General features: G+C 41.5%; 1 protein-coding gene and 1 long non-coding RNA gene across 4 annotated transcripts in view; one reads left to right on the forward strand and one right to left on the reverse strand.

Annotated features, from left to right (window-relative positions):
* Nucleotides 1-292: 292 nt before the first annotated feature.
* The window catches only part of B4GALT6 (beta-1,4-galactosyltransferase 6), a 52,191-nt gene continuing 25,749 nt past the window's right edge, over nucleotides 293-26,734 (reverse strand). For 2 of the 3 annotated variants that reach the window (XM_039524961.1, XM_039524963.1), the window contains exons 4-9: nucleotides 15,869-15,993; nucleotides 14,749-14,865; nucleotides 13,029-13,216; nucleotides 10,336-10,458; nucleotides 7,839-7,940; nucleotides 293-3,918 (exon numbers count right to left, since the gene is read on the reverse strand). In XM_039524961.1, the coding sequence (XP_039380895.1) occupies nucleotides 3,771-3,918; nucleotides 7,839-7,940; nucleotides 10,336-10,458; nucleotides 13,029-13,216; nucleotides 14,749-14,865; nucleotides 15,869-15,993 (803 nt within the window). In that variant the 3' untranslated portion in view covers nucleotides 293-3,770. The remainder of the gene's footprint in view (nucleotides 3,919-7,838; nucleotides 7,941-10,335; nucleotides 10,459-13,028; nucleotides 13,217-14,748; nucleotides 14,866-15,868; nucleotides 15,994-26,734) is intronic. The other variant, XM_039524964.1, reaches the window with a different exon arrangement.
* LOC120398037 lies at nucleotides 8,757-14,956 on the forward strand. Its single transcript, XR_005594151.1, has 4 exons — nucleotides 8,757-8,931; nucleotides 9,133-9,215; nucleotides 13,108-13,320; nucleotides 14,799-14,956. It is a non-coding gene; the product is annotated as an uncharacterized LOC120398037 (long non-coding RNA).

The raw sequence follows: 26,734 nt of genomic DNA on the forward strand, positions 1-26,734 counted from the left end.
TGGGTCCTGCCACAAATAATTATCACCCTATGCTATCACAAGTTAATTTTTTTTATAAAATAATTTAAACATGCTCTAAAAACGTTTCAATTTTATCTGTAAAAAGTTTCTACAGGATCAGTCATTATCAAATAAGAAATTTCCCATCCTGTCAAGCTGTGAGGTCAACATGGGAGTAATACTGTACCAGATACTTCAACTAATGCTTATTTTTTCTAAATAGAATTCATTGAAGGAGCCACATTCCACAAAATACAGTGCCTAGAAGGGGGGAAAAAATTAGACAACCACACAGTCTTTAGAACATTATATTTCAAAAAAGACAATGATAAAAAAGTACAAACATTTTCATGAACAAAACAAAAATAAAAGTATGATAGTACACAGGAAATTGCCAGCAATTGTTTCAGTGCAGTTTTCAATAAGCTTGCCTCAGCTACCTCTAAAAATAAAATCTTAAGTACACTTCCTCTTGCTGATATGCAATGTGTCCTTTTAAATTTTTATATTTGGCTTGTTTGTAATCCACTATAAGACTAATATTATTTTAAACAGAAGAGTACAAAAATAGCCTAAAAGATCTAAGAATAAACATTTTGCATTCATTTGTCAATATATTCTTGGTTTCAAGGATAATATTTAATTTTATATTTTTCTCATTGTAATTTAAAATATGACAGATGGGAAGGAAATTTAGATGAAAAATATCCGCTAGTGTACTGACTGGACTTGAGACACTGTTAGTGTTTTTATAGCATTTCTCTCTCAATTTGTAAAACCCTTTCAGCATCTCGAAAATATTTTTTCTATATGTCGTGTCCTCTGTTGAGGAACAGTCAAATTTGCTGTCTGTCAGGAACCAAAATGCCAGCATGAATTCTTTTCTGTTTTACTAGAATTAAGCATGTTATCAAAAGGAATGTGCATAGTTCTCAGCTCTGCACTTCATTTCTTTTGTTTGAAGGCACTGTTTATGTTAAAGTCTGCTACAGAACAGTACTGGGTTCAGACAGAGTGTACACACATTATTTTGGTGTAATATCAATAATAAGATGGCAGCCTTTAAAACTTCCTGACACTAAAAGGGACGTATCTGGCAAAAGTGATTGGTAAACATCTTTCTTAATGTAAGCGGTGTCAATTTGGGACATAAGTAGTTTGTGTCATGTTAAATTAAAGAAATTACAGTTATGCCTTGTTAACCCATTTATATATATAATTGTGACTATGTATTAAATCACATTTTCTCTCTCAGACAGTACATGATTAATCAACACTTAATCACTTTGCAAAGTTCCAGGACTTCGGCTGAAGAATATTCATGTGTATTTTTTAAATGCACCAGGAGATATTAAATAACTCAAATCAAACATTCATTTCACTGGATGTCTTCCAAATGCATAACTGAGAAATGGACATGTCAATAAAAGCATGCTGGAGAAACAAGGCACAAACCTAAACTACCAAAAGATGCATCACAAGCAAAGGTGCTAAAATTGATGGCACTGAATACCAGAAAACACTTCAAAATAAAGTTAGACATTTAAAAACTATTCCTTTTAACAATCCTGAAGGAAATGTGTTCAGCTAATGTGACATATGAATATAGCTGCTTATTTAGTATACTAGTTATTGAGTTCACATCTACTCATCTGCCTCTCAAAATATTCAGTATGCTCAATTACAGAAATATATCAAGTAGTAATACAAAAACTCAAGCATGCTTATTTTAAGGGTTTGTTCAGTTTATGTTAATCTTTTGTTATTTTTCCTGTACATTAAATCTAGTCAATATAGTATGCTATAGAAATTATTTAAAGATCATTCCAATACAATATGAAATATCTCCTACCACCTGCTTTCAACTATGTCAATCAAATCAGTAATTACCACCTTTCTGCAAATTATTGGAATGTCTACAAGTATACTCACAATTTTCATTAAAGAATGGCCAGCGGCACAACTTGCTGCTGGGATGGCCGTAAAAGAAAAGGTGCTAACAGCAAACACACACCTGCATCCCACTATCTGCTGTGGTAAATCCAGGAGGCACACAAATGGGCAGTGAGTTTAGATTGGTGTTTCTTGTCAGCACTCTTGCAGGAACACTATATAATAAATAATTTATCAATACACTGTTTTTTATTCTTCAGGGGAGCAGAAGAAAGTCTTTGGTTCCTAAATCACAGAATGATTATGACAGTCACAAAATAATCTCATAGATCATCTTGGTCAACATTTAACTGATTTGTGTTGCATTAACAGAAAAAATAAGTGTTTCAAACTACCTCCTTACATCATATTACCTATGGATGTATAAAAATATTAGGCAAAGATAGTGTTTCTGAATGAGATGCTATTAGATAGCATAACAATATAGGCAAAGCAAAAGGAAAATTAAGATTTATGATGAATAAAAACAGAGAGGCTAGATATTCATGCATTTAATACCACAAAAATAGACAATTATCTGGGATCTATCCTGGTCAGTCCTGAATACCCTCAATTTCACTGCAAGTCATGGAGTTGAGGGTGCTTAGCACTTTACAGGAAGTGCTCAGCACTTCAAAGGATTAGGCCCTTAATATCTATGCTGATTAATATATTACAGGGAGATTTTCAAAAGCACTCAGCACTGGCTTAATTCTGGTCCCATTGATCCTATTATAATCAATGGAGCAGTTAGGCCAACAGTGTGCTTTTAAAAATCCCACTTTACAAAGTTTAGGAATATATTTTGCTATCAATTCTTTAAAAAATTAACCTTAACATTTGTCTTCCAGTGAAGATACATTTTTGGCTCTTCTGATTCTTGAGGAATAAAAGTGCTGTTTACTAGGAATAAAAAAGAAGATACTACCAAACTACAATACACAGACTTGAACACTCTGTTTTAGGCATAAAATCCCTGACAGTGACACTAGTGGCACATGTGGAGACAATTAAAGTAAGAGTTCCTGTATATCATGATATGCAACAACCTTAAGATTTTTCTAAAATGCACATGCAATATGCATAAACTATGATTTAGATGGCAAGCAGGGAATCATAGGATTTTACTAGTAATAAGTAAAATTAAAAGCTTTCCTCCTAGCAAGCTTACATGTTAAATTAATTCTTCTATACAGATATGCAGCAGGCCTAAAGCTCAAAACTCGTATAACAGTTTACAGTCATAGCTGGCCATCAATTACTGATAGTTCCATCATTTCATACAAGGTATAAACTTTGTTTAAACACAAATATTTACATTTGTTCTTTCATGCTACTGAACACAGAATGAAAACAGTAACATACCTAAATATATACCGAAGCATAATTTACCATATTTAAAAAACTATTTAAGCACATTAATTTACATCACATATTTACAAAACACATTTTAAAAAGGAAACAAAAAGCATTCGTTTAAGTTACAGTTTTTAACTATAAAAATTTCCTGGGAGAAAAGGCCTCTCTCTTGGCTTCCAAACAAGCTACAGATCTGTTTTCTGCAGTATATATAGTTGAGTGGCTTAAGATAGAGAATATGGTGAAACAAGGCTTAAATATAGTAGTCTCATGCTGTAAACATTGAGTAGTAGCTGCTGGCATTTCTTTTCATAATAGAATGCATGGTAACACATGCAGTCATTTTTCTTCTCTTCCCAAACATCCTTCATCAAATAGTCAAAAAGACCTAATTTAAAGTCTTTTAATAGGTCTCTAATTTGTATTTTCCAGTGTTACAAGTTTGAACTCCAGGAGTGTAGCTTGCCACTTCACTTCCATCAATAGTCTCTAACAGGAGCTAGCTCTGGTATGAGGTTTACAGTTATATTTTTATAAAATCTACTGACGAGTATTTTAGGAGTATATATTAAATTGTTCAACCCATCAATGTACTGACGCTCTCTGGAATACCTCAGGAGTTTATACCTGTAGGGTAAGGGGAGAAGGAACAAGGAAAAAGGTTTGTAAAGAAACATGTCAAATTGGTATCAACTGTGTTATTGTAATTAAAGACAGGTCATCATTTATTTTGAAACCCCTGTTTTACAAAAACTCACTCTGGGAGCACTTTGTTTATAGTAATTACAAACATCAGCTTTAAATGCATGAATTTTTGCAGTTTTATAAATTAGATGGACATTCAAGTACTGTTCATATTCCTAGACAAACTACATTGAGATTGACTACACAGCCAACATATGATTGTGATTAATGCATATTAAGGTTTGTGGTCTCAAATTAAGAATGTCTACATTACAACTAGACACCCGCAGCTGGCCCATGCCAGCCGACTTGGGCTTGTGGGGCTCAGGCTGTGGGGCTGTTAAATAGTGATGTTGACTTTCAGGCTTAGGCTGCAGCCTGAGCTCTGGGACCCTCTCATCTTGCGGAGTCCTAGAGCCCAATCATAGATGTCTAAACTGCAATTCAACAGCCCTGCAGCCTGAGCACTGTAAGCCTGAATCAGCTGGCTTGACTCAGCCGCAGGTTTTTAATTGCAGTGTAGACAGACCCTTAGTGATACCTCTGTATTCCTGCCTCAGATCCCCAGGCAGTGCTGCCTCACTATGGCCTGGTCTACACTACGAGTTTATATCGAATTTAGCAGCGTTAAACCGAATTAACCCTGCACCCGTCCACACAACGAAGCCCTTTATATCGCTATAAAGGGCTCTTAATACCAATATCTGTACTCCTCCCCGACGAGGGGAGTAGCGCTGAAATCGGTATTGCCATTTCAAATTAGGGTTAGTGTGGCTGCAATTTGACGGTATTGGCCTCCGGGCGGTATCCCACAGTGCACCATTGTGACTGCTCTGGAGAGCAATCTGAACTCAGATGCACTGGCCAGGTAGACAGGAAAAGCCCTGCAAACTTTTGAATTTCATTTCCTGTTTGCCCAGCGTGGAGCGCTGATCAGCACAGATGATCATGCAGTTCCAGAATCAAAAAGAGCTCCAGCATGGACCATATGGGAGATACTGAATCTGATCTCTGTATGGGGAGATGAATCTGTTCTATCAGAACTCCGTTCCAATAGACAAAATGCCAAAGCATTTGAAAAAACCTCCAAGGCTATGATAGACAGAGGCCACAGCAGGGACTCAACACAGTGCTGCGTGAAACTTAAGGAGCTGAGACAAGCGTAATGGAAAGCCAAAGAATCAAATGGACGCTCACAGAGGGAGGGAGGGGGGACTGAGGACTCTAGCTATCCCACAGTTCCCGCAGTCTCCGAAAACCATTTACATTCTTGGCTGAGCTTCCAATGCCTGAAGGGTCTAAAACATTGTCGCGGGTGGTTCAGGATATATGTCGTCAATCCTCCCCCCGTGAAAGAAAAGGGAAAAAAATCGTTTCTCGCCTTTTTTCAATGTCACCGTATGTCTACTGGATGCTGCTGGCAGATGCAGTGCTGCAGCGCTACAAAGCAGCATCCCCTTGCCTTCCTGATGGCAGACGGTGCAATATGACTGGTATCCGTCGTCATCATCATCCCGTGAGTGCTCCTGGCTGGCCTCAGTGAAGTCGGCCAAGGGCTCCTGGGCAAAAACAGGAATGACTCCCAGTCATTCCCTTCTTTAAGCTCTGTCTCCTGAAGGTTCAGTCCTGCCTCAAATACCATAGCAGCTGGAGGCTGTCTCCCCCCCGCCCCCAACATTTTATCTCAATAAATCAGTGTTGTTTCTTATTCATGCATTCTTTATTATTTCATCACACAAATGGGGGGGATAACTGCCACGGTAGCCCAGGAGGGGTGTGGAAGGAGGGAAGCAACAGGTGGGGGTTGTTGCAGGGGCACCCCCTAGAATGGCATGCAGCTCATCATTTCTGCGGGATGTCTGGGGCTCTGACCCGGAGCGGCTGTTTGCCTCTCTGGTTCTTTAGTAGACTTGCCTGATATTCTTGGCAGGACTGACTCTACCTTTAGACAAAACTTAAAGAAGGGAATGACCTAGGGAGTCATTCCCATTTTTGTCCATGCACCCCTGGCCGACCTCACCGAGGCCATCCAGGAGCACCCATGACAGCAGCAGATGGTACAATATGACTGGTAACCATCTCTGATAACTTGCAAAAGGCAAGGGGATACTGCTGTGTAGCACGGCAGTACCATGTCTGTCAGCAGCATCCAGACATACAGTGACAGTGAAAAAAGGCTGAACGGGCTCCATGGTTGCCGTGCTATGGCGTCTGCCAGGGCAATCCAGGGAAAAGGGTGTGAAATGATTGTCTGCCATTGCTTTCACGGAGGGAGGATTGACTGATGGCATCTACCCAGAATCACCTGCGACACTGTTTTTTTCCCCCATCTTGCATTGTGATCTCAACCCAGAATTCCAATGGGCGAGGGAGACTGCGGGAACTATGGGATAGCTACCCACAGTGCAACACTCCGGAAATCGACACTAGCCTTGGTACATGGACGCACACCGCCGAATTAATATGCTTAGTGTGGCTGCGTGCACTTGACTTTATACAATCTGTTTCCAAATACTGTAAAATCGGAATAAACCTGTAGTGTAGACATACCCTATGAAGCATGGCCAAGCCAGGAGTGCCACGGGGAGGCTTTTAAACACTGATGCTCTAACTAGCATACAGCCACCACATTACTTCAAAGGAACAGTGACAGCAAGTGCCAACTGACCAAAGACAACTCCTGAGACATGGGTTCAGTTTCTCTCATGACACTAAAACTAATTTTCAAGTTATGACTCTGTTCATTTTATTGAGTCAGAGAGAGAGTGATTGCTTGGATTTTTTAATGCCACAAGAGTCCCAACTAATAGTGATATGGACTGTTTACTTAGATTTATCTATGGTCTATAATCATATATATTAATCATTAGCCTAGTTTAATTACAACCTGGTATCTGAATGTTCCTGATGCACAAAAGGTCAATGATTTTTAATGATATGGAGTATTTGAAAAGAGTGGTATTTCATTGTTCAGATAATTAAAGTTGAAACACTGTGCTAAATTTCTTAAAGAACCCATTTTAAATTAATTTTAACTCACTATTCAACAAATATATTTGTACATTCTCCTAAAAAATAATTCAGTACTCCGAGAACGTACAGAAATGTTGGTAAGGATACACAGTATTTTTCATATATAAAAGGGAGAGGGGAGGAATCACTTATGTGCAAAAAACTCAACTCAACCTTAACTATGAAGCCATATTAGTGTTTCCAAAATAAACCATGGAAAGCTCTTTATGCATATACTCTCCAGAAGCTCAAAAACCACATCACTTGTACTTGTACTTCCACCTATACAAATAGGTTCACTGAGACACATTGTCAATGTAATCAGGCTTTTGCCAGCAATTTTTTAAGCAGTTATTATATGAAAGATACCAGACTGCTATAGCAAACAGGTTAGAGGAGAGTATTTTCTTTTCAGTTTACTTTCTTTGTTCACTGTACTTTGTGAAGTCAGCTTTGTTGTTTCCCTTATGTAATCAGTATCCCCTGTTGTGTGAGTACCACACATTAACAGTGGGCTGGTGGGGAGAGTGGGGAAACAAAAACTAAAAACAAAACCAAACAGGAAAATGTTATTGTAAAACCACAGAAATCAGCAGGACCTCCCACAGTAGATCTCTCACCTGAGTTTAGCAATTTTAAATAAACTATATTTGAAGTTTATATGTCCCTTGAAAAATGGAATGTATCAAAATAAAAGTCAGTATAGCACCTTACAAAAGGCTCAGAAGTTTATTAATAGTTCTATATCATTGTGTGTGTGTGTGTGTGTGTTTGTGTGAGAATATGTTCCAGATAAAAATCTTCTGTATTCCTTAGGTTTTAATGTTTGAACACATTGCCCTTTTTCTTACCGTCCTAAAAATTGGACTTCACCTCTGTGATGATGAGGAATGGACTTGTACTTCCCTAGGTCTCCCTCTGGTCTTGTTACATTGTATCCAGAATAATGAACCCTACAGTACAATAGTTAAAGATAAGTGTATGAACAAAAATGAATTTATAAAAAAAAATTAAGTGATTTACAGAAAAAGTGAAAAAAATAGCATTAGTGTTCAGATCTTAAGCCAACTCTTCCATTTGCTGACAACCTTTCCAATAAAAGATATGATCTTTGCTTTACTGTTTTTAATTTTTAATTTAAACAAACAGTGCTATATATAGTGACAAATAGCAACTAGGCCCCTGTCCCAAGCACTTTCCAACCTACTTCACACAGCAAAGAAAGATGACAGAGTGGGAGCATATGGAAATGATGAGGACTACAAGAGTAGAAACTTGGGATATGCTTTTGTTACGACTGTTCCTTTTAGAACTACATAGCTGTCAGTTTACAGCTAATTTAATCATAAAAATTAGCAAATTAATAAAAATAACTTTTAAAGTTTGTTTACTGTGAGCATTTAATGGTGTTTTTATATAGTCAATTTCACCGTTCTGTTGATGGTCAACTACAACTCTGTGTCATAGGACAGTATGATGTCACTCACACTGCTCTTGGACATGGAAGCAACTTATGTGCTAGCTTTTCCCCAGACACTGTAAGAAGGTTTTTAGTAGCAACAGCAGCAGCAAAGCTGTGGGGAGAAGCACATGCACAGAGAAAAAGGAGAGAGGAGCACAAATATGCTTGGTGTTATTCCTATTGTAACACTCATGCCTAATAGGGAGACATCTCTTTAAAAGACCCGGGGGGGAGGGGGAGAAGGAAGGAATGGTGTCTGGGTCATTGTTGCTAGGCAGATGTACAATCAGCATTCATGTCCAGAACGTTCTGGAACTTGGTGTGGTAGTTTTGGGCATGCCTAATAGGCTTCCTGTAGCTGGACTAAAACTCCATTGAGTCAGGGCAAGTAGTCAAGGCAGCTGTGTGGTGGCTAGAAAAAGCTCAGCCACAGTAACAGAAAGCAAGCTGTTTTCCCCCAACTCTGAAGCATTTTGCAGCAGGTTGGTGATATTGTTAACTTTCCAACAGGAAACCAGCAGTGTTAGTTATAGGAGAAATTTAGAAGGAAAACTTAATTTTTTAATTGTATAACTTGAATGTTGTTTTAGTCAAATTGTCTTAATTGGTATGGTTCTAAAACTCTTTCCTCAATTAAATGTGTTGATGGGGAAAGAGTCATACATATTTTCCTATTATTGCAGTGCTTTTGACTCATGAGACTATATGGAGTTGATAAACAAGGACTGTAACTAAGACTCTCAACCTAAGCTTTTGGACCTCTCAGGTACATCTCACTGTCTTTTTGTGGGGCAAACCTTTTAGATTTAATTTTTGTATATATATTTATGTATAACTATGAAGATACATGCATGTGGATTATGAAGTAATCTTGTTATTTAGTAGAAATTAAGATAGTTTCTTTATCATTATAAATTTTTATAAAGTTGATACTAAAGAATTAAGCTAATTTCTCCTCTTCTTTTTAGACTTGATTGTGTGAGGGAGGTTTACTCAGTGCAAACCTTGCTGAAAATCCTCAAGGAATGCATTCTGGGTCTCCATGTGCTTTTCTATAGGAGTTGTGTTGAAGCACTAGGAAAGGGGCAATACATTCTAGCCCATCCAAAGGTTACACTACTAGGCACACCCAAAAAAAGCCTTTTAAACATCAGCAAACCAAGCATAAAACCCTTCCTAGATATTTTTTTAAAAATTCAGAACATATTATTTAAGGGGAGCTATATCAGAAACATGATTTTGAAATCAGAACACTTCAAAAAAATCTAATTAGCACTGTTCCATTTAATTACAGTTCTTTTAAAAATAGCTAATGTCGTAATCTGGCTCTCCCCAGCACACATTGTACATTCACCTAGGGGGAGATATTCAAAGGTAGGAAGAACAAGTACCCAAATTCCATTGAAAGTCAATGGGAGTTGGCCACTTTAGGCACTTCTGAAAGTCCGTCCCCTGGAGTTTAAGCTTTTCAGGGCAGAGACTATGTTTCTTTATAAAGCAAACCAAATACACACCTTTTAATTTAACAAAACACACTATAAAGAGTCAATAAACACCTGCTAACTCAAATACGCCTTCTGCAAACTTTTCTTAACTTAGATATTTTAACAGCAAAAAAAATGGATCATCACTGTTCAGGAGCTCATGTCTTACACCAGGGGTCGGCAACCTCTGGCATGTGGCCAGTACATCCCCTCGGTCCGCAGCGCTTCCCGCTGCCCCCATTGGCCTGGGACGGCGAACCGTGGCCAGTGGGAGCTGTGGTCTGCCAAACCTGCTGACGCGGCAGGTAAACAAACTGGCCCGGCCCGCCAGGGTGCTTACCCTGGCGAGCCGCATGCCAGAGGTTGCCAACCCGTCTTACACAATGTACTATAAACACTCACCTATTCCAAAGATCGTCATCTTCTCCTCCCCATCCCCAGAAAGCATTTGGAAATCCATTGATCTTTTTGAATTGTTCCACTGTCAGTCCACTGACACCACCAAAAAACTCATTGTATGGAAGACTGAAAATGAGAGAAAGTAAGTTTTATTCTATCGATTGAATTTAGAGAAGTGAAAATCCTGTTTGAACAACTGTTTCCATATCTTGCAGGAAAAAAAAAAATCTAGTGTATGCATAGATGTTCAAAATACCTATTAGGAAAAATGCTTTACAGATCTTTTACAATGAAAGTTGATATTAGCAAAGAATGTGGAAACTAAATACACTTCTACCTCGATATAATGCTGTCCTTGGGAGCCAAAAAAACAATCTTACCATGTTATAGGTGAAACCATGTTATATTGAACTTGCTTTGATCCACTGGAGTGCGCAACCCGCCCCCTCATCCCCCAAAGCAATGCTTTACCGTGTTATATCCAAATTCGTGTTATATCGGGTGGCATTATATCGAGGTAGTGGTGTATTTGTAATAAGGGCTTTCATTTGCGGAACAGACAACAGCAGCTTAACGCAAGCTTCAGGTAGCCGGTTTTAGAAAAAAGACCAACTTACAGCTGAAGGGACTGTAAAACAAAGCTTTCAAAATGTGGTATTTTGACACTATTGAGTTGAAAAAGTTCTCTTCACCTGAGTCAGAAGGAAAAGCTCTGATATGTCAGTAATATTTCCAGTCCATTAATGTATTCTACAAAACAGGGAAAACTGAAAAAAAAATCAAGCAGTTTAACACCTTATATTAGCCTATTCTGGAGTATTTTTTAAAGTAATGGAAACTCCTCCTTTGTTTCAGTTTTTGGAGAGCATAGCTAAGCACGTTCAAGCTTATTTTAATCCTTTTTGCACCAAGAGAATATTTTTCTTGACAGTAAATGCATGTTGACTACCATTACACTGTTACATGCATGTTGACTACCATTACAATGTTAAGTAATAAGCAGCTCCCCAACCTGTACAGCCTCTACAGCTACATAGCTAAAATTAAACTACTGTCGGTCACTCTTTAAATTTTAGGAATTGTAATTTCCTGATTCCAAACACTGTATGCACAGTGAAAGAAAATTAGTATGGATGTTCCCTTTAGCTGCTGCCTCCTATAGTTACTGGACCAGATAGATCATCCCACTCCCACAAGCTATCACAGAGGGAGGAAGTTTCCAAGGATCCTCTTTCAGAAATGTTTGATGATTTAATCCCAACCAGAATAGCTGGGTTTGCTCCCCAAGTGGCTCCTCCAAATATGGATTCTGAAGGAGGTGAGGACCATCTGCAAGGAGGCCCGGCACCTCTGCACCAGGATTCCACTGGTATTGTGCTAACAAGGCTTCTTTCTACCCGTAGCTGCCTCTGGGATGTTGTGGGAGAGGAAGCTGCTTGGTGGAGAAAATAATATAGCTCTACTTGTATTCTAGATAATGTGGGAGCAAAGAATGGACAGTAAGTGGACAACTATTATCCCCACATACCAATGAGCAAACAGACAAAAGAGTAAAATGGACTCAATCTCCTGACTCTCAATCTCTACTAATTTTGGATTGTTCTACCTTTCATGTACTAAATTAATCATTCTCAGTGGATCACTGATGTTCTGAAAAGCCTTAACACCGTGACATTTTCTGTAGCACAGGTCCAGGATTTTCAGGGTTTTCAATGGCTTTTTGACACTGAACTCCAAACACAGCAAGCGCGCATGCACACACGTGCGCGCACACACACACGTTGGAGAAACAAATTACAAAAGTCATCTGGAGCAATTGGAACTGTGGGAGTTGCAGACAAGTTGATATTTAGAATTAATAATGTAAAGGAAAAATATTACCAATATAAAATTGCTGGGGAAGTGACGTAATCCAGCTGCAGCATCCATATTACATTAAACCTTAATATTGCCTGAATACATGACGGGAAGCAGTCTATCAGGTGGGGAGAAATCCTTAATTTAAGAAGTGATCCGCAAAGTTAAAATACGAGACCCTCTGTATTAAATAGTACATTAATGCTAAGTTGAAGTGGGAAACAATTTCTACAATATTGCCAGTATTCCTACTTCTCCTACTCCAAAATAGTGATATTACAATGATGGTAAGAGACATCTCAAGAAGGCACACATTAGAAGGAAATAAGTATTGATGCCCTATTACAACAGTTAGATAGATGAAAACATAAAGCTATTTAGGAAGCCAATATTAAAAGTTTATGAAAGCAACAGAGACCTTTTGAGAGCTGTAATTACATCAGGGTAGTGAACACAAACCCAACACTAAGAATATTTCTACAAAGGTAGACTAGCTTTTCCACAAAGCAGAAATATATTACCAAGAGCAGCTAGCCTTCATTGCCACATGTATTTTATATAACCCTTTAGTAACAAAGAGGGTGCTAAAGGAGGTGGTGTCTTTATACTAGTAGCTTCTCAAATATAAAAAATTAAACTTTCTCTTCTGTTCTTTCCTTTTATGATACTGTCAGTTAATAGTTTGTACAACATTTACAGTAAGAAAATGGCATATCTGTTGGTTAAAAGCTTAAATTTTTGTAGGTTGAATGTTAACTATGGCTAAGGTTTTTTTATGTGCACATATACTTTGATATTCTGCAGCTTTTAAGACAGGAAAGGTGAACTGCATTACTTACATGTACATGTATTTGTCCAGCTTTGCTGCAAAATGACGTGGCATCTCTCCACATCCATAATAATTTCGGTCATTTTCAGGTAAATGATCCACATCATGAAAAATTACACAGTCCCAGGCAACATCCTTCATAGCCTCTTTGAAGCCAACATTAAAGAGCATTGCACGGTTAAAAGGTTGTGTACCACTCTTTATGCGGAAACAAAGGAGAAACCGAATGAGGCAAGAGCAAGTAGATGCTACTTTGATATACAGGAAATTTACCAGCCCCCCCTTGTACTAGAAAGAAAAAGGTGTGTTGATACTGAGGCTTGTTATGCTTTCATTTAATCACAGCAGCAGCAAGAATAGTAGTATTTCACCAACTCCATTTTTATGCAATTAAAGAAAAATTCTTCCTCTAGAATTCCTGCCCTTGAAGAGCAAGAACTTAAAACTTCTATTTAGTTTACATTAAGTAACATTGCACCATATTAATCATAAGCACCAACACTATAAGGAGCACTGATACTTGTGTTCAAGTACAAGTTGTAGTTAAGTTTTATGCCAAAGTATAAATGCAATACCAAATCACTAATGCAATACCAAAGTTGCAAACAATATTTAACCACTCAATGTATCTTGTTAAAACAAATCACACAATATTTATGAATTTCAACTAGTATGAAATATTTTGCTACATGTTTACAGTAAGTTAACCTTGTGATAGGACATATGTCCACAGCCTGATAAAATCTTGTTAGATAATTTTATTAAAAACCTTTTTAAAAATGTTCAACATTATTTAATCTTATTAAATCAAAAATGCAATTTGAAGAGCAGCTCCCTGAAGACTGAAAAAATTAGTTTACAAGACTTTTTAGTAGCAGAAAATTACCATGTAATCAGATCTTTTTAAGAACACCCATTTCCTCACTCTCCCTTATTCTTTTTCCATTAAAGACTGAATGTATGTATGTGAAAGATGCAGAATTTACTGTCCTGGAAACCTAAATCATGCAATTAGTGTATAGATCAGCTATGAATATAATACGGCCAAGAGCAGAGCAAATTCCTCACAAACTGCCCCACCAATGTGCCATAACCCTGTTTTGAAGGGATAGAATCTTCAGGGGGTCAGTCATTCTCCAAACCAATTGAGGTCTATGCATTTATGATGAGACTACCTGCCAGGGTACTAGCCGGTACCATTTGTAATGTGATCACATATTCAGTAAGAACTAGACAGAGTCCACCAATTCATTTAATGACAGCCAAATGGACAACTTCAAATGATAACTACTTTTGGTAACTATAGATTTGAGTTAGATAAGAATATGCGATCTAGAGGTGTAAATCTGTGTAGCCCTTTATTAGTCTGTGCCCTCATATCCCTTTGTAAATATCAATTTTTAATTTTTATAGCTGCAAAGATAATGGTTTTGCACTACAAGCCTTAACTTTGTATACAATAGATTCAATGAGGTTAATGTTAACAGCTATAAAAATATTGCTCTATATTTTGAGAGAAATAAGATGTCACTGATAATAAATCTGAGAAAAGAGTTGAGGATTTTTTGTTTGTATTTTACTCAATGGATTAGAATGCAACTGCTTAAATATTTAGTTTCAGAAGTTGAGATTTCCCGATTCACAGAATATTCAATAGCAACATCAGACCCCAATCACTGAGGAAGTTCCAAGGAGTTAATTTTGATATACTATTCTAATTAAAGACTCACCTGTTCAACAACATAAAAGGCAAATTCCAACCGTTGCTTCTGTAACATAGGTATGAGGTGCCGGAAAAAAATTGGAAGATGTTCATGGCGATTGCGAAAAGGAATGAGGATTGCCACCTGCAAAATAAGTCAGATTAGAGAGAGTAATGTTAAGATGATATGAGTATTTTAAAATCATAATGGGTTAAATTAAATCTGTTGTTATGGATTTTTCAGTGTTTTAGCCTTAATGCTGAATTGATGAACTCTTCTACAACTTTTTGTGCTCCTCTAGAAAGCAGCAAAACAAGGCAATACTTTTTATATACAAAACTATGATGCATTTTTCTAGTGAATGAGTCTACAAGTGAATTTAAGGGGTAATGCTGATGTCCAATCACAATTTATTGTAAGCAATTTATTGAACCAAAGGACTGAACATACTTGGAAGAGTCACCACTGATTAAGGTAATACCTTTTTGACTACATTCATTATTCTCATGAGAAATGTTCTAATCTGTGTATATTCACATGATGGGAACACTGAAATAATGAATTCATGTTGATATATCGGGGTGGCCAAACTGGCTCATGAGCCACATGCGGGTCTTTTACCATTAAAGTGCAGCTCGCAGAGCCACCCATGCATACCCCCATTTCTCCACTACCAGAGTGGGGGGGACTTGGAATCTCTGCCTTGCAGCAGGGTGGTGTGGTAGAGGCTTTGCCCAGTGAGGAGAGGGGTCTTGGGGCTTCAGACCTGCTGGGCACACCTGCTGGGGGTCAGGGCTTCAGCAGGAGCAGGGCTGAAGCACCGAGCCCCAGACCCTGGCAGGTGTGCCCTGGCTCTCGAACTTCTGAAGATTGTCGTACACAGCTCAGAAGGCCAGTAAGTATGGCCACCTGTTATATATTAAAATGTCTACACAAATATCAAAATGTCCTTACCTTCTCTGTAGATATGTTTTCAAGTACTGAAATTTTGTGAAGGTTCATGACAATATTTAAACTACCCTTCTTGGATCAAATAACCAGCACAAAGATTTAAATTTCTAAGAATGGATGCTTGTAGTTTTCAAATATTCTCAATAAGCAGGAAAACAATTAGTAGAAAGGACATCAGTAAGGAACTTTGTCTCACCTTCCATCGTGGTTTACAATCTTTTGGTTTCCAATGACCACCTGGCTCAATGTCTAAATCCTTTGAAAATACTTCCTGAATTTCATCAAAACTAATTTCACTCATGTTGACGCTGATAAGGCCTCCTAATGTAGTGAGAAATATGAAAAATATTTATTCATTGTAATTAAGGTGTATAAGTCTGACAGTGTTTTTAATTTGTTCCACCAGAGACACTGTACAGAAGTAATCCAAGAAATGGTTATTTTGATTACCTACTGGTAAATAGAGTCCAAGTTCTGACTCATTTCTTCCAGAATATTTAGTGTATATAAGAATGGCGTTTAGTTTTTTCTAAAGAAATTAAAAACATATTCCTCTGCAAAAGCCTGTAAAAGAATTCTGTAATTTTGTTTTTACAGAACATTCTACAATAGTTAAAATACAGCTAAAACGTCTAATCAATATTGATACATTTTACCCAAATTTTGCAACAAGACATTTAGTAGACAAAGTAAACTTACCATAAGTGTGTCTTCTCATAATAAAGAATCACCTTCTCTAGAAGTCACAGTAGTTAGTTAACTGTGCCCACACTACCACAGACACAGGCACTAATCTGATACTGTACTGAAATTACAGGTATACCTCTACCCCGGTATAACGCTGTCCTCGGGAGCCAAAAAAATCTTACCGTATTATAGATGAAACCGCGTTATACTGAACTTGCTTTGAACTTCTGGAGTATGCAGCCCCGGCCCCTAGAGCGCTGCTTTACCAAATTATATCCGAATTAGTGTTATATCGGGGTAGAGGTGTACCTTCAAAGCTCTCCTTACATAGAAATACACAACATCTCCATTCTCTAAACTTCTGAAGTTTTAAACCTAAATAATTACAAACATATAAAAGTATATGCTACCTTAGGGGAAAATATACAGACTCTTCCCTGTTACAAGACGACATTTACAGTAAACTGAATTTGCCTAATCCCTCCATACATTCATAAACCTCTAGTCTGGATCACCATAACTGATGAAAAGTAGTAAGCAGACCACCCAAAAAAGAGGAAGAAAAAGTAGAAGGAAGTGAGACAAATTAAGGAACAGTAGCAGAGTAAGACCCAGAAACAAAATGTAAAACAATCTGATGAAGCTGTGTTGTTTCACAACATCTAAGTTGTGTCACTTCTCTGTCAGATGTTGCCGCTTCAGACAGAATGAAGGATGACTTTTCCCAGGAAGAAAAGACCTTAGAGTTCTCAGCACCACCATGTCATTATGAAACACAGAATAAGGTTCTTGCATTGATAATACTGCCAGCTCTGATACCTGTCTAGCTGGTGTGATAATGACGAGAAAAAAATGGTTTTTATGGACAGAAAGAAGGCAGGTCGAAGGTGCTCGACGGAATGATCTGTTAAGCCTTCAAAACCAGTGGTAGATCCCATTTTAGGAAATTGACCTGATCGTTGGCCTGGCCAGCCTAACAACCCTGAGGAATCTGGAGATCTAGGAGTTCTCTGCCAAGGATCCTAAAGACCGCATGAAAAAGGCGCAGCTAAGAACAGAAACCTAAACTTGACACACTGTGGTGCTGGACTGAAGGCCCTTTTCTACACCTTTCTGGAATAAGACCAAAATGGCTGGAATCCCCAGATTCCTGGGATCCATACGGTTTGCACCAGTCACTGAACCTGGACAAGATGGAAGAGTATGCGTTTAGAGTTAAGGCTCTCCTGGATGCTAGCAAGGTCTTGAGGACTTTGGAAGATACATCTAGGATTGTTAATGCTTCCCTTTCATTAGCCAGACTGGATCTGACTTGAGAAATGGGCCTTGGGAGATGATAAACAGTCTCCCTTGGGAGAAGATAATTATAGTGGAGATTCCGGTATCAGGTCCTATCAGGTTGGAAAACCATGTCTCCTTGGTCAATAGGGAGTTATCAACAGTTTGACCTGCTCCCTTTTTAGTTTCTGAATCACTTTCCCTGGGATGGGAAAAGGTGGTCATACATAAAATAGGCCCTCTGGTTTAGTACCTCAGCCTCTGTGTTTCTGCAGCTCACAAACAAAGCTGCTGAAGGAAGACTGAACATCCTCAAGATCAGTCCAAACAGCTCCTCATACAGGCATCACTCCAGATTGTTGAAGAGATTGCACTGCCCATTTCATTATTTCCATTGCTTCTGTGTGTAGCTTTGGGCTTCTTGCCCCTTCTTTGTTGTTTATGCATATGACTGTAGTTGTGTTGTCTGACTGAACCATACGTGATTTCTTTCCGGGAAGATCTAGAACTCACATTTCTAGCTTGACTGCTCTGAGTTCTAGAAGGTTCATGCTGTATCTTTTTTCTCCAGGCTTGCGGTTCCCTGGGTGGTTTGAAAATCCAGATGAACACTCCAGCCCTCCAGTATAGCATTTGTAGTAAGGACAAGAGGCTCTTGAAGACATTGGGCAGGCCTTTGCAGACATTAACATGGAAAGTCCACCACTCTAGGGAGCTGAGTATCTGGATTTAGACTTGCACTTGGTCTTTCATGTGTTCCAGCAAGTTGGTGCATGTCCTCAGGAGAAAGGTTTAAAGGCACCAGATGTGCAATCTTGCCCAAATTCCTATTCACGATATCAGAAGGCCCAGAAGCTAAAGACGCCATGCTACACTAGGACATCTACAGGTTCGCAAAAAACTGTTAAGATCCTGGATTTTCTGGAATCTTTCAGGTGACAGATTTTTACTATCAGGGTTTCTGTATCCACTCCCCGGTGAGAGATGCTGGTTGAAAGAATTAGGGAGCTCTTTTTGATGTTGATGACGAAGCCATTAACTTTCCGAAAGTCCAGAATCAGAGCTGTGGCTTTGTGCACTTCGGCTTGGGAAGGGATGTGGTCGAGGAAGGGACATAGGTGGATATCCTGTGCCCTAAGCCTGACTATGATCACTACCAGCACCTCTGTAAAGACGCTGGGGACCGAAGACACTCCGAAGGGGAGCATTTGATTCTGGTAATAGTTTCTCCATAAGTAAATCTCAGGAGTCTGTGGTTACATGACATTACGAGGATATGAAAACAGGCATATACTGACATCAAGGAGTCTCCCTGAAATAAGGACGACAGTGCTGAGGCCAAGGTCTCCATTCAGAACTTTGTCTCTCTCATCCATATGTTGAGCCTCTTGCGGCAGAAGATGGTCCCCACCCTGATACTCTTCTGGGTATACAGAAGATGGAGTAAAACCCTAAGGCCTGGTCTACACTAGGACTTTAAGTCGAATTTAGCAGCATTAATTCGAACTAACCGGTCAACCGTCCACACCAGGAAGCCATTTAATTTGAACTAGAGGGCTCTTTAGTTCGAATTTGGTACTCCACCCCGACAGGTGGAGTAGCGCTAAACTCGACATGGCTAGCTCGAATTAGGCTAGGTGTGGATGCTAATCGAACTTAGTAGCTCCGGGAGCTATCCCACACTGCACCACTCTGTTGACGCTCTGGACAGCAGTCCGAGCTTCGATGCTCTGACCAGCCACACCGGAAACGATCCGGGAAAATTTGAATTCCTTTTCCTTTCTGGACAGTTAGAATCTCATTTTGTGGTTGGACATCGAGGCAAGCTCAGCAGCACCGGCAGCAATGCAGAGCTCTCCAGCAGAGGAGTCCGGGCAATCCAAGAATAGAAAGAGGGACCCGGCATAAACTGACCGGGAACTCTTCGATCTGATCGGTGTGTGGGGCGAGGAGTCTGTGCTTTCGGAGCTGCGCTCCAAAGCACGGAATGCAAAGACCTACGAGAAGGTCTCCAAAGCCATGATACAGAGAGAGGATACAGCCGGGATGCAACGCAGTTCCGTGTGAAAATCAAGGACTCCAGACAAGGCTACGAAAAAAATCAAAGCGGCAAACGGACGCTACGGAGCCTGCCACCAGTGGCCCACCAGTGACCATGGACTCTGATGATGGGACAGTGTCGACGGACAGTTCCTCGACGATGTTCACGGACGGGGAAGATGAGGAAGGGTTTGTGGAGGACGAGGCAGGCGACAGCACTTACAACGCTGGTTTCCCGGACAGCCAGGATCTCTTCATCACCGTCACGGAGATCCCCTACCAACCCTCCCCGGCCATGAACCCGGATCCTGAATCAGGGGAAGGAGCAGTCGGTAAGTGCTTTAACCATGTTAACTTTTATTATTAATGTAACAGGAATCTTAAGTGTGTGAAAAGGAGGTCTCTCTATATATGGGGATAGAACAGAAATCCTCCAGGGAGATCTCCACGAAGCTCTCCTGGGGTTACTCGAAAAGCATCAGCAGGAGGTTCCTGGGGAGAGCTGCCTTATTGGGTGCTCCGTGGTAGCACACTTTTCCACGCGAGGCTTTCATTAATTACTCATGGAGCACTGCCTTCCCGAGCACGGCTGCATCGGGCCCTGGTTCGTGCTAGCTTTCACGCAGCATGCGCTCTCCATCTCCTTCAGTGACCGTCCTCAGGGTGATCTCGCTCGGAGACTCCTGCATCTATTTAGGGTAATTACTGTAATTTTACGCCTGGTCCAAAGTATGTTTAAAAAATCTCCAGACAGACGGCATAGCAGAGACTCAGCACGCAGCTGCGTGACGAGCATAACGGAAAGCCAAAGAATATCATGGACGCTCATGGAGGGAGGGGGGAATGAGGACGCAAGGTATCCCACAGTTCCTGCTGTCTCCGCTAAGCATTTGCATTCTTGGCTGAGCTCCAAATGCTTCTAGGGTCTAACACAGTGTCCGCGGTGGGTCAGGGCATAGCTCGGCAATTTACGCACCCCCACCCCACCCCCAGAAATGAAAGGGGAAACGGTCCTGTGTTGACTCTGTTAGATGTCACCGTATCCGTAATGAATGCTGCAGATACATGCAATGCTGCAGCACTGAACAACGACATCCTCACTCCCCCCCTGCCATGGGTGGCTGACGGTGCAGTACGACTGATATCCATAGTCATCCTCAGCCCATTGGCACATGGGGCAGTGCAAAAGGACTGGTAACCATGCGTACTAGCATCGGTCAGGTCGATCAAGGGCGCCTGGCCCTAATTTTTCCTGGTAGATGGTGCAGTATGGCTGGTAACCGTCCTCATCATAGCAACAGGGGGCTGAGCTTCATCAGCCCCCACCCTTCATGTGTAAAGAAAAGATTCAATTGCCCCTGGACTAGCAGCAGGATGATGGTCTCCTTCATCCACAGTAATTAATGTCCTGCCTGGACTATCATTGCAGCTGGAGGCTTCCTTCCACTCATTTCTCACAAACAAGTCCCTGTGTCTTATTCCTGCACTCTTTATGACTTCATCACACAAGTGGTGGGACAATGGTATGGTAGCCCAGGAAGGCTGCGGGAAGGCCGGAATGAGCAGGTGGGGTTGTTTCAGGATCACCCACTGTGAATAGCATTCAGCTCAAAATTTATGTATTATCGGACACAGAGCAGCTGTGCTCTCTGGTTCTATGATACAGAGGTTCTCTAGTACACTTGCCCATATTCTAGGCAGGACTGATTCTATTTTTAGATACCAAAAAGGAGGGATTGACTCAGGGAGTCATTCCCAATTTAACTTTGCGCCTGGCTGATCGGCCAGGGGCACTTATGACAGCACCACATGGTGCAGTGCAAAGGACAGGTAACCATGAGCATCTTATTACCATCTTCTTACCAATTCATGGTATGGTAGACGGTGCAGTATGCTTGGTAACCATCCCTGCTGTCATGCAAAAGCAAAAGCATGCTGCTGTAGCGCTGCTGGCCCGCCTCTGTCAGCGGCATCTAGTACACATACGGTGACATACACAAAAGGCAAAACAGGGTCCATGGTTGCCACGCTATGGCGTGTGCAAGGGCAATTCCGGGAAAAGGGGCTCGATAAGATTGTCTGCCGTTGCTTTCCCGGAGGAAGGATTGAATCGCGACATTTACCCAGAATTCATCGCGAAAATGATTTGTGCCCCACCAGGCACAGGGGTCTCAACACAGAATTCACAGAGACAGCCTAGACTCAGTTATTTGTTCGCAAAAATGTATCTTTGCAAGGAATTCACTCACTGTTTCCCATCTCACAGCTTCCACTGTCTCCAGACCTGCCACAGCATCCACCTCGCAGAGGCTGGCAAAGATTAGGCGGAGAAAGAAAAAGACAAGGGACAAGATAGTCGATGAACGTATGGGCTGCTACCTAGCCAAGGTGGACCAGCAGAGCCAGTGGAGGGAGACCATCTCTCAGTACCAGCGATCACACAGCGAACGGGAGGAGAGGTGGCGTGAGGAACACAAGCAGGCGACTCAAACGCTGCTTGGACTAGTGATGGAGCAAACGGACACGCTCCGGCGCCTTGTGGATGTTCTGCAGGACCGCAGGAGGACAGAGCCCCCTGCAGTGTATCTTCAACCGCCTCCCGCCACAAAGTCACATACCCCCTCACCCAAAATAACCTGGAAGAGGGGCGCCCGGGGCCGTCAATACTGTCAGTGCACCCCAGCAGAGTGCTCAAGTACCCAAAAGCTCTCATACCCTACATTTTCAGAAGTCCTTCCCTTCCTGACTCACACAAGTCCCAATCCCAGTCCCATCACCTAACTGTCTACTTAAGTAATAAAAATACTTTGCTGTTAATTAATGTTTCCCATTTTTTTTTCACAGAAGACTGTGTTTGAATGGGGCGGGGAAAGGGGTTGTTAATTGCATAGGACAGGCACCTTTCCCACGGTACAGACACGGGGAAGGATCAGCAGCGGTCACACACACAGTGCAGTCAGTAGGCAGCCTTGTCGGTATGGGAGGTGGTTTCCAGGTTCTGAGTGGGCGATGGGGATGTGACTTTGTAGCGGGGGAGGGCGGTTACAGATCTTATACAGCGGTCCTTGTCCTTGACCGCAGAGTCACGCAGCAGAGGAATCTGTATCCGTCCTCCTCCGCCACAAGTTCAAATATCCCCAGCACACAGAATTCGAAAGAGGATGGCAGGCTCCGTTGAAAGAAGCATTCGGCACTGCGGACCGCTGTAGGAGCAGGAGCCTGTCATTTCTTGAGTTTAGAGGCGGTCTTTACATCAGCGCACACCCTACCCAACACAGTCTGCGTCCCAGTGTCAAGCCTTTAACGAAAAGTCATGAATAAAGAAACCTCTCTTAAGTAACAGTGTGACATGTATTTTATTTTTACACGTGTGTTGGAAGTGGGGGAAACGGGGTGAACGGGGTATGTAACCGAAGAGGAGAGTCAACAGTAACTGGGTAAAGAAACAGGGGCACGTTCAGCTTCTCTGTAAAAAAACTGACCAGCCACAGGTCACGCTGCTCGCTGATCGCTGGGATTAGAAGAGTTCCTTGTCGCTGTCCCAGGCGCCTGTATAGGGCTTCATGAGCAAGTGCATTAGCGGGCAGGCTGGGTCACCTAGGATGACTATAGGCGTCTGCACATCCCCAACAGTTATTTCGTGGTCCGGGAAGAAACTACCTTCCTGCAGGCGTATGCGCAGCCCACAGTTCCTGAGAACACACGCATGACGAACCTTGCCCGGCCACCCGACATTCATGTTGGTAAAACGTCCCCTATGGTCCCCCAGTGCTTGCAGCACCATTGAAAAGTAGCCCAATTGCTCAGCAGCTGACTGTGGAAGAGGTGGACGATAAAGTGCGAGGAGGAGAAAACGGCGATGATAGCAGCGGGCTCCATGCTTGCAGTGATGTGGCTATCACTGACCAGAACAGTGCACGAAGAGATTGCCCGCAGGCGCTTTAAGGGAGGGAGGGAGGGATGGCGTGATTGACGGTTCAATGACGACAGTTACCCAAAACCACCCTCGACACATTTCTCCCCCCAGCAGGCATTGGGGGCTCTACCCAGCATTCCAATGGGCAGCGGGGACTGCGGGAACTGTGGGATAGCTTCCCACAGTGCACCGCTTCCAAAGTCGACGCCAGCCCCGTTAATGTGGACTCAGAAATTCGAATTACTGTATTTAGTGTGGATACACAAATTCGACTTCATAAGGTCGAATCCACAAATTCGACTTAAGTAGATTCGAAATAGTCTTGTAGTGTAGACAAGGCCTAAGAATCTCTCTTCTGAGAGCACACTTTCTAATACTCTTACTTCCACATAAGAAATCTCATTCTGGATCAGCTTGTGTTTTATGGGGTCTGAATGAAGAAGAGTTGAGGGCTCCATCTCATCCTAAGGGAGTACCTCAGCTCACTATATCCTTCACCCACTTGTCTGCTATGGATGCATACCACTGCTCTGTGAAGTGAGAAATTCTGCCTCCTAGCTTCAGCCATGGGTGTGGGCACATCCAATCATTGTCATAAGGTGGCCTTGGAGGCTGTGGAGCAGTCTCTGGGCCTTCTCCTAAAAACCTTGATTCCAGGACTTACTATTGGAGAAGCTGCTGTCCCTTCATTGGTACTTCTGCAAGGAAGACGGATGAAAGATGTCCCTATCTGAATGTAAGTTTGTATTCTCTCCTAAGGGCACTTACTGAGGCTGGGAGGGTCTACCCAGATTTTGCCATGTTTTCCACCACCAGTTGCTCCAGCTTTTCCTCAAACAGGATGGAGACTATAAACTTTCCTAAGCATAGATCCTGTTTAGAATGGGAATTCATTTTTCAAGGCAGAACCACACCTGGCACCCATCTGCTGAGCTATCTTGCCATGTCTCTAGCTGACAAGCTTGATACATTCACTGAACTGTGAAGAGCTACAAATGCTGTTGCTAAGGAGGTTTTTTTTTTTTTAATTTTTTTTTTTTTAAGAGTAGGGCTGGAATCACGGTGATCTCTGTCCCTTAGAGCCATGAGATCCCAGCCAGAAGAGAGATGCCCTAGTAAAGCATGTCACTGTCAGAGATGGTCTTTCAGGTAGCCAAAGAGGCCTCAAAGTCTTTTTTGAATGTGTCCTCCACTTTCCTATCTGTGTGATCCTTAGGGTAGAATTTTCCTTGAGGGGATAACCACACCCCTTACTAGGGCTTCAATAACAGCATTGACCTTTGGGACCTCAGCAATGGAGCTTTTTGGCTCCTGCAGTCCGTAGAACTGGAGGTCATTTTTACTGATGTTTGCCTTTGTCAGGCTTGTTCCCACTCCTCTATGATCACATCCTCAAAGGAGGAATGCAGAGGAATATGCCTCAGAAGAGGATTCTGAGGGCAGGAATTTGCTTTCAGGCTTGCTCTCAGGAACTTGTTCAGGCTATATCTGTATGGTGGACACAAACTTTTTAGGGAGTAAGAATCTCTGTTGTGTCTCCCCTGCTCATATTCAGAGCCCCACAGTTGTTCTGTGGAGGAGGGGGAGAATAAAGAGTAAGAGTCAGAAGGCACATGCCTCCTGTTTGTCTTCTCTTTTTTGATTTCTCTGCCCTTGTAGCCTGCCTTGCAGGACAAGGAGCTGTTGTGGCTCTGATGAGGTCTTTTATAGCATGCCTTCCAGAACATCTGAAGAACTCTATAGAGCTCTCTGTCTCATTCCTCCCCTACAGGGTCTCAGCCCCTAGAGAAGGCTCAAATTGGGAGTGAGAAGGGCTGTTTATTAGACCTGCTTCTTTCCCCAGGGAAAGAGTCATTTTAAGAGTTGGCGTAGCCCCACAAGGCTGTTCTCTTCAGAGTTTCAGGAGTACCCCAGGCAGCTGGATGGGGTCCTCCTCATCCTTCAAGCCTCTCCCTGCTCAGTTCTGTGGCTCCAGGTTCTGTTTTCCCATGTGAGAGTTGAGGCTACTGGGGCAGGTAGCGGACCCTGTAAGCCTGTCCAGCTCGAATCCCTGTGCCCTAACGGAGCTAAGGTTGGTAGACTGGGTGCAGGCAGGGCACACCTCACTGTCTGCTGAGTCTGTGAAGGCTGCCTTGCAAATAGAGTGATTTTTGGACTTGAACTGGCGCTTCCTTAGCTGTTCTGCCATGCCAGGGAGGGAGGGGAGGCAGAGAACCTGGCAGCGTGGAACTGCTGTTGCAGTTTAGTCACCAAGATGCCGAAATTCAACCCAGGCAGGAAGAAAAAGGGTTAGGTAGAAGATCCTGCCTGCTACTACCCAAAAACAGAAGAGAAAAAAAACAAAAGAAAGCAGAAGCAGCTAAACTGACCAACTGACCAATTGCCAACTGACCAATGCCATGAAGGCAGAGAAACTGGCAGCAAGCAAGAGCAGAAGGGTGTGACTAGCACACATGGAACAGCAACTATGGATTGCCTTTGTGAGCTGCAGCGTGGATAGGAGCAGCCCAGATGTCTTGGAATTGTGGAAAACACTGAGCTGCAATAAGATATTCTGTTTCAGGTTATGCTCTAATACAGAAGTTCTCAACCAGCTGTTCTAGAGGTCACCAGCTGATATCTGCAAAATCCCTGTGTGTATTTTAAGAGCATAAGTTTGGGGCAAAATATGATAGGACAGTATCTCTTCCAGGATCAGGGTCCCCAGGTTAAATTCAGGTAGGTAAAGTAAGACAACTGACCTAACTAACCTGAAACTGTGTCAAAGTGCACTTGATTCCAGGCAAAGTAGTCTTCACTGCCTGTTTCAAGAATGATTTAGTGAGGTGAAAAGATGAAGATGGGTATGTTAGAGTAGTTTAGCGAGATGATTTAAATCATGTTTTAAATCAATTTGATTTACCACCCTGTACATTTACAAAGTTTTATCATTTTTTTAAGGCAGTTCAGTTTTAACATTAATTTATCAGTTCAGTCTCAAACATACTTTTCATTTAGCTAAATTCCTGAAGTCATAAAGTAGTAATTTCAATTAGGGTAATATTAGTACCGTAAGGTAAAATTAAATCATTAATTCAGTCAGAATGTGTTCTTTAACAATAGATAAAACATTATTTTTCAACTCATCTCATTTTTCAGTAA

Source organism: Mauremys reevesii, linkage group 2, assembly GCF_016161935.1.
Source record: "Mauremys reevesii isolate NIE-2019 linkage group 2, ASM1616193v1, whole genome shotgun sequence".
NCBI lineage: Eukaryota > Metazoa > Chordata > Testudines > Geoemydidae > Mauremys > Mauremys reevesii.